Here is a 20094-nt window from a genome sequence, read left to right as displayed (position 1 = left end):
TTATTTTCTTATAGACCAAGTGGACCTGTTGGGCCCATTCCTCGTTGGGTTCCCATTGTGACAAGGGGAAAATTGCGTTTGTTCTTTAAAACAAATGACATTTTTTTCTTAAAATAAATCTTATCCGGAATGTTTTTGCTTTTTATGGTTAAAATCCTCTCTTGGAGATCCTCGAGACTGTGCCCTCATTCAGCAGCAGCGTCAGCTCGACTGCGACGGCAGATGCTTTGAGTGGGAAGAAACCGCTCCCCCCCCACGTGGGACCCGGACCAAGTGGGGGTCGAGCGGGAGGTCGGAACCAATCATTCGACCCGACGTGGGGACGCGGGCCAATCTGGCGTTGAGTGGGAGGTTGTAGCCAATCAATGGACCCCACGTGGGGGTGAGCGGCAGGAGCAAATCAGGACGTGCCGGCGACCAATTGGAGCGGGGAGCGCCGGCGCTTCCCCCACGTGGGATCCGGGGCAATCAGACGTCGAGCGGGTGGTCGGAGCTGAACACAAAATGACAACCCTCCCCAAACCGCACACGCGCGGATCCGGCGGCCATCCGTTGGGCCCAAAACTCTCCTGCATTGGTGTAACCCCCACTCGCCCCCTTCCCCTCCCCCCTTTCCTTCCCCCCCTTTCCTTCCCCCCCTTTCCTTCCCCCCCTTCCCTTCCCCCCTTCCCTTCCCCCCTTCCCTTCCCCCCTTCCCTTCCCCCCTTCCCTTCCCCCTTCCCTTCCCCCTTCCCTTCCCCCTTCCCTTCCCCCTTCCCTTCCCCCTTCCCTTCCCCCTTCCCTTCCCCCCTTCCCTTCCCCCCTTCCCTTCCCCCCTTCCCTTCCCCCTTCCCTTCCCCCTTCCCTTCCCCCTTCCCTTCCCCCTTCCCTTCCCCCTTCCCTTCCCCCCTTCCCTTCCCCCCTTCCCTTCCCCCCTTCCCTTCCCCCCTTCCCTTCCCCCCTTCCCTTCCCCCCTTCCCTTCCCCCTTCCCTTCCCCCCTTCCCTTCCCCCCTTCCCTTCCCCCCTTCCCTTCCCCCCTTCCCTTCCCCCCTTCCCTTCCCCCCTTCCCTTCCCCCCTTCCCTTCCCCCCTTCCCTTCCCCCCTTCCCTTCCCCCCTTCCCTTCCCCCCTTCCCTTCCCCCCCTTCCCTCCCCCCCTTCCCTCCCCCCCTTCCCTCCCCCCCTTCCCTCCCCCCCTTCCCTTCCCCCCCTTCCCTTCCCCCCCTTCCCTTCCCCCCCTTCCCTTCCCCCCCTTCCCTTCCCCCTTCCTTTCCCCCCTTCCCTTCCCCCATTCCCCTTCCCCATTCCCACTCACCCAATCCATCCCCTCCCCACCCACTCCATCCCCCACTCCATTCACCCTCCCTCCATCCCCACTCACCCACTCCATCCCCTCCCCCCCACTCCATCCCCTCCCCCCCACTCCATCCCCTCCCCCCCACTCCATCCCCCCACCCCACTCCATCCCCCCCACTCATTGGCCGCCACTCCCGTCACGCGGGCGGGTGCCGCCCCCCTCCGAGCGGCAACCGCTGGGGCCGGGTGGCGACTACAACTCTCAGCGGCCAGCGTGGTGGCGGGAGGCGTGCACAAGATGTCGGAGCGGGAAGAGGAGAAGTAGGAGAGCGGCTGCAGTGTGCGCGTGTATGTGTGCCTGTGCCGCGATGCCCGCTGGGGGGTTGTAGTCCGGTAATGAGATCAACGGGCCACAACTGCGTTGGGTTCCATCCTGACGTCATACGCGGGTGACGGCGAATGGCAGGTGCGGACTCGGACTTCCCATTGTGACGTCGTACTGAGTTGGAAAAGTTTTAAACATAAAAAGTGATTTTGAAAGATTATAAAGTGGAAATTTAAAAAAAATGTAACATCCATCTGAATCCCAGGACAATGGTAAGTAAGGTGGGCCTAAAATTGTCGTGCTATCGTGTACCGTTTTGGCTGTGTAGAGGGCATGGTACACACATAAATACATGAACACATAAACACATACACACAAACAAACCGAGAGATTTAGTAATATAATATATATATATATATATATATATATATATATATATATATATAGACCCGTTGGCCCCATTCCTCGTAGAGGGCGGACAGGGAGGGGGAGCGGGTGCCACTCACTTCGGCCCAGTGGCGCCAGCGCTGTGGCCAGAACGAGCCAAAGCCTGCATTGGTCTAGAACTCACGCCCCCCCTCCACTCAATCCTCCTTATCCCCCCTCCTCCCACTTCATCCCCCACTGCCCCCTCCCCCACCCCCACAAGCTCCCCCCACCTAGCTACTCCGCTTCTCTTCCCCAGCCCAAACCCATCCCCTCCACCCCCGCCAGGGGTTGTAGTCTGGTGATGGTGCTGGGCCCGGGCGGGAGCGGGGTGTCGATGACGCCGTCGGTTGAAGCGTGACCATCTTCCTTCTGCTCGGAATCTTCCCCGGGCCCGGGTGTGGGCGAGGGGGGGAGAGGAAAGCGGAAAAAAAGGCATTCACCCCGGCCCTGGTGAGTATATAAACATAGCACACAAAGTAAGGAAATTTGTGTTTGGTAGATTATTTCTTTGTTGTAACAATGCTTCTTGGCAATAAATCTTATACCGTTGGAAAGCCTGTTTATTTCCCTTTTAAATGGTGCCACATTTGTAAGAAACATGCATTTGTGGGATGAGCAGCAGAGCTGAGTATATGGGTTGCGCCCATGAAAAATTTGCCAAATCTTCTCAGCCAATGCCAAACAGCTTATTCTGCTGTTGCTATTGACTCTTGTTTTGAACTTCTGGTACCCCAGGTGCTGACAATCAGGTGCCTGATTGGCACCTGATTGGCAGCATCTGTGAGCATGAGTCCTGCTACAGTTTTCAGTAGGTGTCTGCTCCAAGAATCGGCATGCCACGTTTGACTGATCTGGATAGGGCCCGTGCGATAGGGCAACTTCAAGCTGGTGTTCCGCAAAACCAAGTTGCGGCATTATTTGGAGTGAGCCCTAGTACCATCTCCAAAGTGAAGGCCGAGTTCCATATAACGGGGGATGTCAGAGACAGGCCGCGAAGTGGGCATCCCAAGAAGACGACACCCGAAGAAGACCGTTTCCTCACCATGTCAGCACTTAGGAACCGTAGGCTGTCTTCTACATATTTGCAGTCAAGGTTTGCAGGACGATATGGCCGACGGCTCTCTGCCCAGACATTTCGGAACAGACTGCACGCAGCCGATCTCCAGTCTCATAGGGCTGCCAGGAGGCCTGCCATGACTGCCCTTCACCGTCAGGCCCGTTTGTGCTGGTGTCGGCAACACGTGCACTGGAACCTGAACATGTGGAGGAACGTTATGTTCAGCGATGAGTCCAGATTCTGCCTACGGCAGTTGGATCATAGGGTCAAAGTGTGGAGAAGACGCGGAGAACGCTATGCTGATTTTGGTGGAGGCAGTGTGATGGTGTGGGGCGGCATCTCCCTCACTGGAAAAACGAGGATTGTCATCATTGGAGGCAACCTCAATGCAGAGAGATATCGAGATGAGATTCTGCAACCAGTGGCAATCCCATATCTCCACAATCTGGGACCGAACTCTATCCTCCAAGATGACAATGCTTGCCCCCACAGAGCAGGGTTTCTCAGAGACTACCTCCAGAATTTGGGAGTGGAGAGGATGGAATGGCCTGCCAGCAGTCCTGACCTCAACCCCATTGAACACTTGTGGGATCAGCTTGGGTATGCTGTTCGTGCCAGAGTGACCAACACAACCACGTTGGCTGACTTGCGACAAATGCTGGTTGAAGAATGGGATGCCATCCCACAACAGTGTGTGACCAGGCTGGTGACCAGCATGAGGAGGAGGTGCCAGGCTGTTGTGGCTGTGTATGGTTCTTCCACACGCTACTGAGGCTCCTGTTTATTAAATGAATAAATTGTTAAATTGCCAATATGTCTTGTTTCTTCAGACTTCAATCATCCAATCTGTAGATCAGTGCATGTTCCTTTAACATAGTGACCTCACCACTACTAACCACTCCCCATGGTCTCTTGTATAACTGTAGCTTCCCCACCTCCAGCTCGCTCTCTAGTGCCAGTGATGACCACGGACAGCTAGGGCATAATGTGTGTAGTGCTATTAATAAACTTATTTAGTAAAAGACTCTGCGTACGAGTGACATCCTTTTACATGGTGTCAGATCGGTAGACTTGCGTCTCCTGTTTATCGGTTTTTATTTTATTATTTGTTTCTCCCAATTGTGTCCCCTCCTTCCACTTTGCTATGGCTTCCTCGTGTCGTCGTCCGGACACGCTCGTTTTCGATGGGGACATAGTGCACCGCTGGACGGTCTTCCAGCGGGACTACGAACACTATATCGCAATTGCCCATCCTGATGCAACTGCTGCAGTACGAGCTCACCTGCTCCTCAACCTGGCTGGTCCGGAGGCAATGGAACGATATGCTTCGTTCGATTTCGTCCCTCCGGAGGACCGCGACGACCCGGTATGTCTCATGGCCAAGTTCACTGCCCTGTGTGATATACCCACCAATAACATTATCGAGCGTTTTAACTTTTTCACGCGTCGTCAGGCTCCTGGGGAGCACGTTGACACCTTCATTGCTTCTTTGAGGCATATGGCTCGGAGGTGCCGCCTTGAAAAGATCACACCCGACGAGATGATCAGGGACGTCCTGGTCAACGGTCTCCTAAACTGCAAGCTACGTGACGAGCTCCTGATGAAGCCTGACCTGTCGCTAAAGGACGCCGTGCATGCTGCACGCATGGCTTCTGCTGTTGCCTCAGTATCTCGGCCGGCGTCCCATGACATAAATTTCACCGGACGCCGGCGGCTAAATGCCCCGCCGGTCAGGGTCGACCCCTCCGCGCCCACTACGGTCACCCCTCGCCGATGCCCAAACTGCAACTTCTCGTCACACCAGTTTAACGTTTGCCCAGCGCAGGGCAAAACTTGTAATTCCTGCGGGAAAATGAACCACTTTTCTGCAGCCTGTCGTTCTCGTGGGAGACCTGTCCCTGCTCCTAGAAGGAGTCTAAACAACCTTGCGAACAGTGATAGCGCAACCGGTTCCCAGCACCAACACGAGGAACTCCCCGATCCAGATACAGTGTTTTCGCTTTTGGGTGCACCTGCGTTGATAACGGATCCTTCCGTGCATGTTACTGTCAATGGACACTCCTTCCCTGCGAAGGTCGATACTGGTGCTTTTGCAAATGTTATGTCTGTTGGCCTCTTCGAGCAGATAAGCTCGGGGGAGAGGGTTACTCCTGACAACTCCCGCCTTCATGCCTATGGGGGAGGTGTTCTGGTTGCCGTGGGGAAGGCAACGGTTATCTGTACTGTTCTGAAGACCTCTCGGCCCCTCACGTTCCTCCTGCTAGCATCTGACAACGTCACCCTGCTGGGCGCCCGTGCATGCCAGGACTTTGGCTTGGTTTCATTCCACCGCGACATCCACCTGGTGGAGGCCCCCATGGACCCCCTGATCGAGTATCCCGACCGATTTGATGACGTCCTGGGGAAGCTGCCCTGTGCCTACAAGATCGTTGTTGACCCGGGGGTCAACCCGGTGGTTAGACCGGCCCACCGTGTGTCTTTTGCCATGAAGGGCCGCGTGGAGTCCACACTACGTGGCATGGTGGACATGGGCATCCTCAAGGAGGTGAGTGCCCCCACCCAGTGGGTCTCCACCATGGTGGTCGCTGCCAAGAAGGATGCGAGCGAGATCAGGATCTGCATCAACCCAAAAGACCTGAACCTGGCTATCAAACGCCCGCACTACCCCATGCGGACGGTGGAGGACGTCGCGGCACAGGTCGGTCCAGCCACAGTTTTCTCGGTCCTAGATGCCAAGAGCTCCTTTTGGCAGATCCCTTTGGATGCACGTTCCTCCTTCCTGACCACCTTCAGCACACCTTTTGGCAGGTTCCGTTTCCTCCGCATGCCTTTTGGGATCAACTCAGCAAGCGAGGTTTTCCAGCGTACAATGGAACAGCTGTTTGCCGGGTTGCCGTGCGCCATCATTGTGGATGACATCCTGGTGTACGGGAGGGACGTCGCTGAGCACGACCGACACCTCAGCCAAGTCCTGGACAGGGCTCGTGAGATCAATCTCAAACTCAATCAACGGAAGTGTCGATTCCGCGTTGAGGAAGTCACCTACGTTGGCCATGTTTTCACGGCGGGGGGCCTGAAGCCAGACCCCGAGAAGACGGCGGCGATCACCGATATGCCCGCTCCCCCTGATGTGCCCGGCCTGCAGCGCTTTCTGGGCATGGTCAACTACTTAGGCAAGTTCATACCCGACCTCAGCGAACTGAGTGCCCCCCTGAGGGAGCTGACCAAGAAGGAATATGCCTGGGCCTGGCTCCCGCACCACCAGTCGGCCTTCGTGGCCCTGAAGTCCAGACTCGCACGGACCCCCACTTTGCAGTTTTTCGACCTGAACAGGCCAATCGTCCTCACCTGCGATGCATCTCGGTTCGGCCTTGGTGCTGCTTGCCTGCAGCTCTATGACGACCGGCAGCTGCCCGTCTCCTATGCCTCTCGCACAATGACCACTGCTGAACAGCGATACGCGCAGATTGAAAAAGAGCTCCTTGCCGTGGTGTTCGCGTGCTCCAAATTCAAAGACTACGTTCTGGGCAACACCTTCACCATCGAAACTGACCACCAACCGCTGGTCTCTATTCTGAACAAGCCCATCCACGCAGCCTCGTCCCGTTTGCAGCGAATGATGCTGCAGCTTCAGCGCTTTACCTTCGATATCGTGTACCGCAAGGGCAAGGAGATGTTCGTGGCAGACACTTTGTCCCGTGCCCCACTACCTTCCATTTCCCGCCATCCGTACGAATCGGCTGACCTGATGGTGCTGAACGTCAACATCGTTCCATCTTGGCAGATGCAGTCCCTGGTCACACACACTGCCGCTGATCCTGCCCTGCAACAGCTTGAGAGCGTCATCCGCCGTGGCTGGCCTGACCGACGGTCTTCCCTGCCGGCTGGTGCCGTGCCCTACTTCCTGGTTCGGGATGAACTGGTGCTGCACGCGGGCGTGGTGGTGAAGGGTCACAAGGTCGTGGTGCCGGCCGCGCTGCGAGATCACTACTTCAAGACTGCCCACAACGGACACCCCGGGGTGGAGGCCACTTTATCCCAGGCCCAAGCACAATTTTACTGGCCTGGCATGGTTCGGGACATCCGGGACAGGGTCTCCGCCTGCGCTGCCTGCAACCGCCTACTACCTCATCAGCAGCGCCAGCCTCTCCTGCAGCAGCCGGCTCCCGAGTTGCCGTGGATGGCTGTTGCCGCCGACATTTTCGAGTGGCGTGGCAAACACTACCTGGTCCTGGTGGACTCCTACTCCAGCTGGTTCGAGGTGGACCTGCTGCCGTCCCTCACGTCTGCTGCCGTCATCGGGAAGCTTCGCCGCCACTTCTCTACCTTTGGTTCCCCGGCATCCCTCCAGTCCGACAACGGGAGCCAGTTTACCAGCGCGGAGTTTGCCGCTTTCGCCACCCTGTGGAACTTTCGCCACATCACCAGCAGCCCCGAATACCCGCAAAGCAATGGACTTGCAGAGCGCGCTGTCCGCAGCGCGAAGGAACTCATGGAACGTTGTCGGTTTACCAGTTCTGACTTGTACCTTGCCCTCCTCAACCTCCGCAACATCACCCGGGACCCCGCGCTCGGCTCCCCGGCCCAGCGCCTCATGTCCCGCACCACTAGACCCCCCATCCCCGTCTCCCAGCAATCCCTGAAACCAACGGCTCGCAGCCCTGCAGCTGTCAAGGAGCGCATCATCGAAAAGCAAGTGATTCAGAAACGCTCCTTTGACAAATCGTCCCGTCCCCTTCCCCCTCTGTTCGCTGGCCAGGTTGTCCGGATGGAGTCCGCCTCGGGTCACCACCGGCTGGCCGTGGTCGTCGGCAATGCTGACTCTCCACGGTCGTACCTGGTTAATTACGAGGGCACCGTGTACCGTCGTACCCGACAGCACCTGATGCTGGTCAACGAGCCTGCACCGCCTCCCGCGGTCCCGTATTCACCTCCCGTCCAGTCACCGGTGCCTGATGTGCCTCCTGCTCCCGTCCATCCTCGCGTGCCCCAACCTGCGCCGTCTCGACTGTCTGTGCCCGGCTCGCCCCAGCCCCCTTCCCCTCCTTCGCCTGCGCGTTTGCGGGTATCGCCGCCCCGTTCTCCTCCTTCCCCTGGTTCCCCTGCCTCGGTACCCGCACCCGTCCCTGCTCTTCCTTCGGCCGAAGGGGATGGGGGGTTGCGCACCCGCTCTGGGCGAGTGGTCAAGCCGCCTGTCCGGTACGGTGGGTACGAGTAGTCTGTGTGGTGCTGCATTCTATCTGCTCCCTGCTTATAGTTTAAGTCTAGCGTATGAGCCGTGGTCGCTTTTGTTTCCAAGAGGAAGGATGTAGATCAGTGCATGTTCCTTTAACATAGTGACCTCACCACTACTAACCACTCCCCATGGTCTCTTGTATAACTGTAGCTTCCCCACCTCCAGCTCGCTCTCTAGTGCCAGTGATGACCACGGACAGCTAGGGCATAATGTGTGTAGTGCTATTAATAAACTTATTTAGTAAAAGACTCTGCGTACGAGTGACACCCTTTTACACAATCCACCAAACAACACCAAACAAGAGTCAATGGCAGAATAAGCTGTTTGGCATTGGCAGAGAAGATTTGGCAGATTTTTCATGGGCGCAACCCACATACTCAGCTCTGCTGCTCATCCCACAAATGCATGTTCCTTACAAATGTGGCACCATTTAAAAGGGAAATAAACAGGCTTTCCAACGGCATAAGATTTATTGCCAAGAAGCATTGTTACAACAAAGAAATAATCTACCAAACACAAATTTCCTTACTTTTTGTGCTATGTTTATATATATATATAAAGATTTTATATAATAGTAAACTAAGGAAAACAAAAGGATTTTGGTATTATCCCTTTTTGAAAACCTGAGTTGTTTTTTGCCAGGTCATTAACCAGATAACCTTTCTTTCACAACTGTACTTTTGTCATTGCCAGGTACTGGAATGTCTTTATCGTCAGCAGTGGACATCAGACGATGGACTGGGTGCTCTCATCATATCGCCCACCAGAGAATTGGCGTATCAGACCTTTGAAGTCCTGCGGAAAATGGGAAAAAACCATGAATTTTCAGCTGGACTCATAATTGGAGGGAAGGTGGGCATTACGAAAGTTGATAAATACTTTACATCTCAATTTATACTGAGGAACAGGTTTTAAATATTGGGGAATTTGTATTGCGGTTATTTGCTGTAAATATGTCAGACAATTAGCAATATTACCATAAACTTCAATGTTCAGGTTCCTTCAACTGTGAAATTGCCGTGATTGCTGATTTAAAAACAAATGTTTTCCTTGACTTTAAGTTGGTTTTGGAACGATTGAAAATATTTAAAGGAATATGATCTTTTGATTTCAAAGCACAGCACTACATGTCTGGTCATATGTGCATATAATATTTTATAGAATCATTATCATCTGCTGGGGATTAGTGTTCTATTCTTCCTGTACGTCCCAAGATCCAGTTAGATTTCCTTGTTGGTACTGATTACCTAACTAGTTTTTCAGAGCAAGACCTCCTACTTTGTGTCTTACAGCCTGGAGAGTTGTAGTTGATAGAAAGGGTCCAACCCTGAAGCACCACCTATCTGTTCTCCACAGGTGCTGCCTGACCCGCTGAGTTACTCCAGCACTTTGTGTCTTTTTAGTTTATATTGCCCTGTTTACTTTTCTTGATTAGTCTTGATTACCATACATCTTTCTCGTCTTCATTTCAATTTTCAACTCAGTGTAGTTTATAATTCCCAGATGATATTCATACTCTTTTTTAAAGACTGGTATGTCTGTTGTTTATTTGGCTGATGTTTCCAGTTTTGCTAACTACTTTAAGATTCCTGTGAACTGTTTACTTCACCTTGACATGTTTCCTTGCTTTCTTTTAACTTCCACAGCTAATAAATGACTATCACAAGACTTTTTCAGTTTATCAATTTACTCTGCCTTGGGTTTTATGTGGCATATTTGTTGATGGTATTTTAAAAGTGCAATAATGATATTTGCAAGTGAGTTTGTTGAAACTTGTACTGTCAATTTTTGAAAAGTCTTTAAGGAAAACCTAATTAGGCTATGTGTTAGTCCAGCATCCATTCTATACACCCTGTTTATATTGTATAATGTTAATAATTATTTAATGCTCATTATTACTTGCAATAGGATTTGGAAGGAGAATCGGCGAGGATTCATCAAACTAATATTGTAATCTGTACACCTGGCCGCCTTCTGCAACATATGGACGAGACAACTTATTTCCATGCTTCTAACCTTCAGATGCTTGGTAAGTACATACGATTTTAGTGAAATATGTCAGGGACAGTAATTTTTGTTTGTGAAAGTGGGAAAAGCAGTATATTCAAACATAATTTTCATTGAGAATAAAATACAAAGTAACTCAGTGGGTCAGGCAGCATCTCTGGAGAATGTGGATACGTAACATTTCGGTTTGAGACGCTTCTTCATACTGAACAACAATTGATATTGGTTATATTCAGATGTAAATAGGTTTAGAAATCACTCTGATAAGTGAGGGATCCTTGTCATTTAAAAGAATTTGACTAACAAAAATATCTCCCTTCTCCTTCCTTACTCTCTAGTCTGCCATTTAAAAAAAATGGCGCCACTTGTTTGTTGCCCTAAACTACTCCTTAGAGAGTGAACCAGTGAGCAGGGTGTTTTAGTGGTGTGCTGGGTGATGCATATGATCTTCACTTGATGGAGGTGCTGAGGTCGGGATTCAACAGTCTGAGATCTTCTGTGATGCAGTACTTTAGGGCGTCAGTGCCCAATATGATGAGCTCTAGATATAGGAATTGGTCCCCTTACTTTCCTAATCTGTGAAAAGATATACTGAAGATTTATTTAAAGTTAAGAAGAAAAGATAGTGGGAGGGCCATATTCTCTTGATGGACTTGTTCAGTATTATGCTAGAGCCAGAGCTAATTAAGGCAATGGGAAACAGGATAAAAAGCATAAATGTAATCAATTTCTGTATTTCTAAATGTGCAATTTATATAATCCTTTGCCTTTGGGATGTCATTTTCTTCTTTTCGTAGTGTTGGATGAAGCTGATAGAATTTTGGACATGGGGTTTTCTGAGACCATGAATGCTATTGTTGAAAACCTGCCCAAGAAACGTCAGACATTGCTTTTCTCAGCAACTCAAACTAAATCTGTGAAGGATTTGGCACGACTGAGTCTGAAAGCCCCAGAATATGTTTGGGTGCATGAAAAAGCTAAATTCAGGTAGGCTGCCATTATTTGGATGAATTGTGCAAGGTTATAAATTACTACAGATTCTCTCATTTCTATTTCCTTTAGGTTAGGCATGAAATTTTGGCTTTGTCGGGGATGGCTGAATCCTGAATACCTAATTGTAATCATTTCATTTGGCTCATTGTCAACCTTTCTATCCATATTTTTGTCCAAATGTCTTTTAAAAGCTGTAATTGTATCTGGTTCTATATGGATTAATAATATCCTTCCAATAGCTGGGCTGCAGACAATATTTCAAGTGTGGTCTGACGAACGACTTGTACAGCTGCATGACGATGGACCTCTGTATCCTTCCTATTGAAGACAAGTGTATCAAATGCCTTCTTCACCACCCTGTCCACTTGACTCGCCACTTTCAGAGAACCATGCACCTGTACTGATCTCTCAGTTCTACAATGCTCTCCTGGGCTCTACCATTTACTGTGTAAGTCCTGCCCTGGTATGACACATCAAAGTGCAACATCTCGCACTTGTCAGTTAAATTCCATTTGCTATTCCTTGACCCATTTCCCAACTTATGTTGATCCTGATGTAAACTTAGATATCTTTCTTCACTCTCTCCCATACCACCAAATTTGGTATCATCTGCAAATTTACTAATTGTTAACTATTTTGTCATCCAGATCATTAATGTATATAACAAACAGCCATGGATCCAGCACTAACCTCTGGCTCTCCATTGGTCACAGGCTTCCAATCAGAAAAACAACCCTCCACAACTACCCATTGACTCCTATCTCCATGCCAATTTTGAATCCAGTTGGCTAGTTCATCTTGGATTCTATGTGATCTAATCTTCCAGACTAGCTTACCATGCGAGGACCTTGTCAAAGGCCTTGCTAAAGTCCATATAGAAATGAGGAAGAAGCAAAGATGAACGTAGCAGAAATAATCTTGAATTTTATAGGTAAATTGGATTTTATTTGTGTAAGTTTAATAATTAAAGGAATATAGCAGTTCTAACAAGTAACCTTTAAATGACAATCCTCAATTTCTCAATGTCTTAGGGAACTGAAGGTAACATCTGATTGTGTAACCTTGAGACTTACTCAGTACGTTATGGGCCAAGATGGTTGTATGGTAATCATCGCATTGTATTTTTCACTTGCTAGCAGTGTGGCTCTGCTGCAGATTCATGTTCTTAATTTTGTATCTTGCCCCTTTATTGGATGAGAGATATTATCAAATCATAATAAAATGTTATAATTAGATTACTTATGGGAAAAAAATGCTATTATCTGAACGTGCATTTATTGCTATCATGTCTATTTAGTGTAAGTATTTATAAATAAGGTATAACTTTCTAAAAGAACAAAAAAAAATCTTTTAAATGTTTTTGTGCAGCTTGTAGTCTTGAATTTGTTGTATGGCATATGTGTGACAAAATACGTGCAAACTGTACTTTGTACTTTGGTCTATGATTAGGTTTTGTTTACAAGAATGTTAACACATGTTTTGTATTGCAGCACCCCTGGAACACTGGAACAAAATTATGTGGTTTGTGAGTTACACCAAAAAGTCAACATGTTGTATTCATTTGTGAAGAATCATCTAAACAAGAAGACAATTGTCTTTTTTTCAACCTGTAAAGAAGTACGTGCTTGTATTTTTGATGTCTAAATTATTTATTTGTTAATTCTTCATTTAATCCTATTTCAATCAGTTCGGCAGTACATGGAAGATAACTTAATTAATATAAGCTCTTTGTATGCGATCGCCAAACATGAGCCCCAAGGAAATGTAAATGCTACTGAGCTCTCTACCACTTTGTCTATTCATGTATGAAGTCTGAAGCTTGCATTTTACAGAGAAAATTAATCCTGCCTTGTTCTGAGCTGTCACGCATTCGCAAGTCAAATTGGTTGCAGTGTTGTTTAGAAGAAAAGCTAAAAAGGCAGGATTGCAAAAATGCTTGAACACTTCATTTTTGAACCACACTATTAGCAAGGGAAAAGATGAATGACCTTTTAAAAGCAAACTCTTGACAATTATGCATTAGTGTAGTTTTAGATTAACACCATTTCTTTGATATTGCTGGGTCTACAATAAGCACAAACATTTGGAATATGATTCCAAATCAATAAAAATATCATGAATGCGATTTAATAGAAAGAAATGTGCGTTTTGTTTACCTGTGGCAATCATCTTTGTCATTGTACCTTTATATGGGTTGTTTGTCAATTTTTGAAGGATTGAGAATTGTGGTTAGTTGAATGGCCCAGAAGACACATTTTTGTATTCTATAGATTTTTTAAAAAGTGAAAGTGGAGTAGTTTAAGTGTTAAGGTAAGCAGACAGGCATTGGCTAACCATTTTGACTCTCCTTCCCATTCCCATGCCAACCTTTCTGTGCTGGGCCTCATCAATTGCCAGAGAGGCCACATGAAAATGGGAGGAACAGCAACTTGTAACCATTAGCTTAAAACCCAATGGTATAAAACATTCTGAAATTCTGAAATTTTAGGCAACGCCAATCTGCCCCTGTGCTCTGTCCTTGCACTTCATCCCCTCACCCCCTCCCCCCCCCCCCCAAACCCCCGTCCCACCCATATCTTTCCCTCTGGATTCACATTACATATTAAACTCCTCCTTATTTAACACCCTTTTGCCTCCTTTTCACCTCTAGCCTTTATCTGCCCATCTGCCAAGCAAATCCCCTCGCCTGTGTCCACCGATTATTTGCTGGGCTTTTGGCCTGCCTCCCGCTCTTTTACAGCTTTCACTACAATCAGTCTGAAGAAAGGACCCGAACCGAAATGTTGTCTAAAGTCTTCCTGAGATGTTGCCTAATCCTCAGAGTTACTCCAGCACTTTGGGTTCTCAGCAGCAACTTTGAATCCTGGATTACTGCGTGGATGTTTGTGAAAATGTTGCACAGGTCCACTAATGTAAGGGTGTAATTTGAAGCATGCCATCTCCGTGGGACAAGTGGCAAATGTGGTGCTATTCTTTGACTATCATAACAAATTTAAAATGGGATTTTGACGACCAATACGCAATCCTTGAAATGGAAATTAAAGAAAAATCTTGCTGCTGTATTCAACATCCGAATTGAGTATTTTCAGCATCTGGTGAATTTTAGTTCGACGGCTTTAAATCGATGAAGAGAATAGTTAAGTTTAACCTTTCGACTACTATTTGGCATGGTTGAGCTTTTCACTGTATCCTTCACATTTGTGTTTCTATACATTAGGTCCAGTATTTGTTCCGTGTATTTTGCCGTCTCCGTCCAGGACTGCCAATCCTAGCGCTTTATGGCAAGCAACAACAGATGAAACGAGTTGATGTCTACAATGACTTTTGCCAAAAAAAGGCTGCTGTACTGTTTGCAACAGACATCGCTGCACGAGGACTTGGTATGTATTCCAGGGATGTAGAATGTGTGCAGAGGATAAGACAACTTAAAACATTGTTTTTATTTTCTCTCCTGACCTGTAAATAACTGGTGGCCTGGCTGATGACAAGCATTTTTGCTTTTCACCATAGTATTGAGTCTTTGGGGAAAAATGGTGATTGAATGTTTAAGGTTTACATTCATAGCTTTGCCACAGATAGTTTAAGTTCATAAGTTATAGGAGCAGAAACAGGCCATTCTGACCATCAAGTCTACTCCGTCATTTAATCATAGCTGATCTACCTTTCCCTCTCAACCCCATTCTCCTACCTTCTCCCCATAACCAATAACCCTCGTACTAATCAAAAATGTGTCAATCTCTGCCATTAAAATATCGATTAACTTGGCCTCCACAGCTCTCTGGTAATGAAATCCACAGATTTACCACCCTCTGACTAAAAAATATTCCTCCTCATCTCTTTTCTGAAGGTATGTCCCTTTTTAATTGAGAGTATAGCCTCTGGTCCCAGTCACTCCCACTGGTTGAAACACCCACTTCACATCCAGTAAAAGACCGTGAAGAATATACATCTATTTATCAAACTATTTGAAGTGTCTAATTTAAAATTGATTTTCTTCCCAGATTTCCCAGCTGTGAACTGGGTTCTTCAATTGGATTGTCCAGAGGATGCTAATACTTACATCCATAGAGCTGGGAGAACTGCCAGGTATTGTGGTGAAATGAATTCATGTCTTAAAATGTCTGCTAATTCTCTTGGTGACTTTTATTATAGAGTTTACTTGAATGTTTGTAATGAATATTAAGTGGGAATTTATGGATTAAAATATTAATTTTAATTTTGAAGGATCATACATTCTCATTTCTTTATCTTGGCAAATTCTTTATTTTTAGCTGAAACAAGAGCTTATTTTACATAATATCAAAATTATAATGGTTTTCTGGATTCCTACTTAATTTTGCTGCTTTGTTCTTGAAAAGGCATTTGGGATCAGAGTGTGCCCAAGAATAAAGTATGTTGTACTGGATGAATGCTTTTATTGTGAACAGTAAAGATGTGATAATTTCCACATTTAAAATGTAAAAGTAAGGCTGTAATCTCAAATGAATAATAATATTATAAACAAAAGTACTGAGTTTATTAATTAGATTATGTTCCTCACTTTTGAGAATAAAATGATGTTTTCAAAGTATCTTTAGAAAATGGAATACCACATTCACTCCTGGGAAATCCCTGGCCCATGACCTTTAAATGTAGAGAAGCATGGGGAAACACAATGTGGGCAGCACTGGAAAGTGAATGTAAATGTAAGGGGCACGCACCTCAGCAACTACCCATTGAGTCAGGCATCATTTATGCTATATGGTATAGTCTGGGGTTGTCCCAGATTAACCTTGTAAGTCACCTCAGAACCCACAGAACTGGAGTAGAAGCGATCCTCCTGGATGGCCAGAGGCTACCAAAGGAAGATGATTTTCAGCCTTTACACCAAATGTGTACATTTATGTCTGCCATCCATTGAAATGTACTCCTTAAATGAGCGCAGTAGAACATTTCAGTCACCCGGCAAAAGCGGACACCAATTGTTGTGGCTGGCATGAAACCATGAATTCTTGCCCAAAGTCAACGGGTAATGTACTGAGCATTTTAGATTTGGTAGTATGTTAGCAAATCATTACTTATTTTGTGACTAATTATTTTGTGACTACAGTGACCACTCTTCTAAAAAAGAGAGACGGTTCCGAACTCAGCTCCATGGCCCTATTTGGACCAGAATTGTGATGAGGTGTCAGACGGGTGATAGCCAGTAAATCAAAACAGAAAAACTGCAGATGTGGGACATCTGAAGTAAAAACAGAAAATCTTAGAAATATGCAATCAAAATGTAGAAACAAGGAACTATAGATGCTGGTTTACCAAGGAAAGACACAAATTGTTGGAGTAACTCAGTGGATCAGGCAGCATCCCGAGAGAACATGAATAGGTGATGTTTCGGGTCGGGATCCTTCTTGTGTCTTTTCTTAGAAATGCATAGAACTGGCGAAGGGTCCCGAACATGCAACACGAACACTATTTCTCCTCCCACAGATGCTGCCTGTTCTGTAGAGTGTTTCCATTATTTACTGTTTTTAGAGGCAGTTAAGTGCCACTTGATAGTGTTACCAATGCCAAACCAAGGCAACATGATGATAGGCAGAAATAGCCAGTTAAGATTAATTAATAAAATAAAAAGCATCGTGTGAGTGCTAGAACATGGCAGTGCTCAGAAGAACCTCTGAGCGTCTCTCTGCAGTGATGTCCTGAAGCTGAAGTAATTGGCCTCCAATAATTACAATAACTATTTGTTTTGTTAGGCATAACACTACGCAAAAGACAGCACTCCCATTGTCTTCCTATTCTATTTGAGAAGTCTCACCTACTAGGCGTGTCCTATAGCCTTGCCTTTAATTATGCTTTACGCTTCTTCACGTAATGTGCTTGTAACTGCACCCATTAATCCATTTGGACTTGCTTTCATGGAGATCTTCCCTTTGTTCTATCGGTTCTTTCTCTCCGAAGGGGAACTTGCCTTTCCCTCTCCCACTTCTGCCAAATGGTTCTGGAACTGAAGCATTAACACTTTTTCACAGATGTTGCCAAATGTGCTGACTGCTTGCAGCAGTATCTGTTATCGTTTTGTTGATCTTGCACCAACTATACAATTTTCTTGATGCAAGTTCAGTCAATCACTGATCTACAATTAAGTTGCTTCTCATGTTATAAAATACTAGCTAATTGGTTCTGTGGGTCATTCCGCATGCAACTATCTATCCTCTTCATTGGGGCTATTAATAAATTGAGCGAACCAGATTATTGTCATTAAGGAAATATTCTGTTTTGGGGGAGTGGGGGTAGAGGGGAGTGGGGGTGGAGTGGGGGTGAAGGAGAGGGGTGGAGTGGGGGTGGGAGGGAGTGGAGGGGGGAGTTGGGGTGAAGTGGGGGAGGGGGAAAGGGGAGGGGGGAGTGGGCGGGGGGGCAATAGGGGTTGGGAGGGAGGGGAGGGGGAGTTGGGGTGGGGGGGAGGGGGAGGGGGGGAGGGGAGAGTGGAGGAGGGTGGGGTGGGGGAGTGGGGAGGGGAGGGTGCTAGACCAATGCAGGAGAGGTTTTGGGGAGTTTTAGGGAGGGTTCAGGGGGGGATGGAGTGGGTGGAGGGAGAGGGGAGGACACTCTGGCTGCAGCGCTGGCGGCACGGGGCCGAGGTGAGTGGCCTCCTCCCCTTCCCTGTCCCCCCTCGCCCGCACACGACCCCGGGGGACACTCCCTGCCCAGCAATGGGCTTCGGCAGTTGGAGAGGGTTGCCGGGCCCCCAGGATCGTCAGTTGGGGGAGGGTTGCCTCAGGAGAGGCCCGCAGGAAAGATTTGGACCCAACGGGTCCACCTCAGTCTAGTATAACTATATAAGTAATTGGGAATTGCATGGGTTGATATTTTAACAGAAATTTTATAGAATCAACTGAACCAAACCTAGTGTCAGAATCTACACAGAGTATTGACAGATCCCATAAATGCAGAAATAGAACATGAATTAATTTACTTAGAAAAGTAGAATTCATTTGGACTGGTTTGCATCACAATACTACTGTTCCCTTTTACTGCACATATAGATTATAGGTGGTGAATTTTAACTAGGATTTTTTTAACATTCAAACCATCTCAAACCCTTTTACAAGAATTTTTGTTGATGGATGAGGATGAGTGCAATCTAAAATATTCGCTGTGTTTTGAATTGTGATATTGAATTGATGTGGATTGTCTCATACTCCTTTTCCAAGGTACAAAGAAGATGGTGAAGCATTGCTTGTTTTACTTCCAACTGAAGAAAAGGCCATGGTGAAGCAACTGGAAGAGAAGAAAGTCCCCATCAACAAAATAAAGTAATGCTTTTATCGAAATAACAGAATTTTAATGTAGTTGTATTACTACTTGTGCATTATACCATCTAAGGAAATTACACATATTCCTGTAATTTGGACGCAAACATAGATGGGTTGGTTAGTAAGTTTGCAGATGCTACCAAGGTTGCTGGGGTTGTGGAGTGTGAGGAAGGCTGTCAAAGTATTCAGTGGGATATAGATCAACTACAGAAGTGGGTGAAGAAATAGCAGATGGAGTTGAGTCCGTGCATATGAGAGTTGTTGCAATTTGGGAGGTCAAATTTAAGGGGAAAATATTTCAATTAATGGCATGACTCTTAACAGTATTGATTTACAGAAGGATCTCAGGGTCCATAGCTCCCTGGAAGTGGCAATGTAAGCAGATAAAGTGGTAAATAATGCATATGGTACGCTTGCTTTCATAGGTCGGGGCATTGAGTATAAGACTCAGGAAGTCATGATGCAGCTTTATAGGACTGGTTAGGCCACATTTAGAGTATTTTGTACAGTTCTGGTTGCTCCATTACAGGAAGAATGGAGCGGCTTTGGGAAAGGTACAGAGGTGGTTTACCAGAATTATGCCTGGAATAGGTGGCATTAGCTACAGGGAATGGTTGGGCAGACTTGGATTGTTTTTCTAGCACGCCGGAGGTTGTGGGGAAACCTAATAGAAGTATGTAAAATTATGAGAGATATAGATGAGACAGTCAGAAGCTTTTTTGCAGGATGGAAAAAAAATATTACAGGGCATCGCTTTAAGGTGAGAGGAACAAGGAGATGTGTGGGGCAAGTTCTTTTTCATGCAAAGAGCGGTGAGTGCCTGGAACATACTGTCAGGATGGTGGTTGAGGCAGATATGACAGTGGCATTTAGGAGAATTGGACAGGCATCTGGATATGCAGGGAGAGGAGCGATGTGGATTATGTGCAGGCTGATAATAGTTGGTCGTGACATCATGACAGGACAGACATTGTGGGCCAAAGGGAGTGTTTTATGTTCTTTTGTCGCTGACTATTAAAAAAATTATTGAACCTTGAAATTGATTATTCACAGATCAAAGAAATATACTTACCTCTGCTTTTATTTTGAAGTGTGTGCAACCATGAAATGGTTATCTTATATTTAAAGATTATTAAGATTATTTTATCTTTGATTTAGTATTTATATAAGGTGCCATACTGGGGATATTGATGGTGATGGGAACTGTTCTTATTTCTGAAATGGCATGAGAACTCAGTTACATAGTGAATATGAGGTTGCTCATATCCCTGTAGATCTCTAATCTTTATGAACTGGTCTGCACCGATCCAGGTGATGGATCCCATGTTTTGACATTCCTCCTTTCCATCCTTCTACCCCTTCCCCTTATATGATATTCTCTAAAACATAGTTCCTTGGTCATTTGTTTCCTCGCCCTCCCATGTAGCCCCTCTTTTGAGTCAAAGCATTATTTAAATTAATGCTCCCTTGAAAATACCATG

General features: G+C 46.9%; 1 protein-coding gene across 1 annotated transcript in view; it reads left to right on the top strand.

Moving 5' to 3' along the window:
* The window catches only part of ddx10 (DEAD (Asp-Glu-Ala-Asp) box polypeptide 10), a 162379-nt gene that overhangs the window by 13426 nt on the left and 128859 nt on the right, over positions 1–20094 (top strand). The window contains exons 4-10 of the mRNA XM_078402471.1: positions 9015–9173; positions 10230–10350; positions 11126–11315; positions 12812–12938; positions 14539–14701; positions 15323–15407; positions 18512–18613. Coding sequence (XP_078258597.1) covers positions 9015–9173; positions 10230–10350; positions 11126–11315; positions 12812–12938; positions 14539–14701; positions 15323–15407; positions 18512–18613 — 947 coding nt within the window. The remainder of the gene's footprint in view (positions 1–9014; positions 9174–10229; positions 10351–11125; positions 11316–12811; positions 12939–14538; positions 14702–15322; positions 15408–18511; positions 18614–20094) is intronic.

The sequence above is a fragment of the Rhinoraja longicauda genome, chromosome 7, assembly GCF_053455715.1.
Source record: "Rhinoraja longicauda isolate Sanriku21f chromosome 7, sRhiLon1.1, whole genome shotgun sequence".
NCBI classification, from domain to species: Eukaryota; Metazoa; Chordata; class Chondrichthyes; order Rajiformes; family Arhynchobatidae; genus Rhinoraja; species Rhinoraja longicauda.
This window is presented reverse-complemented; position numbering and strand designations above follow the sequence as displayed.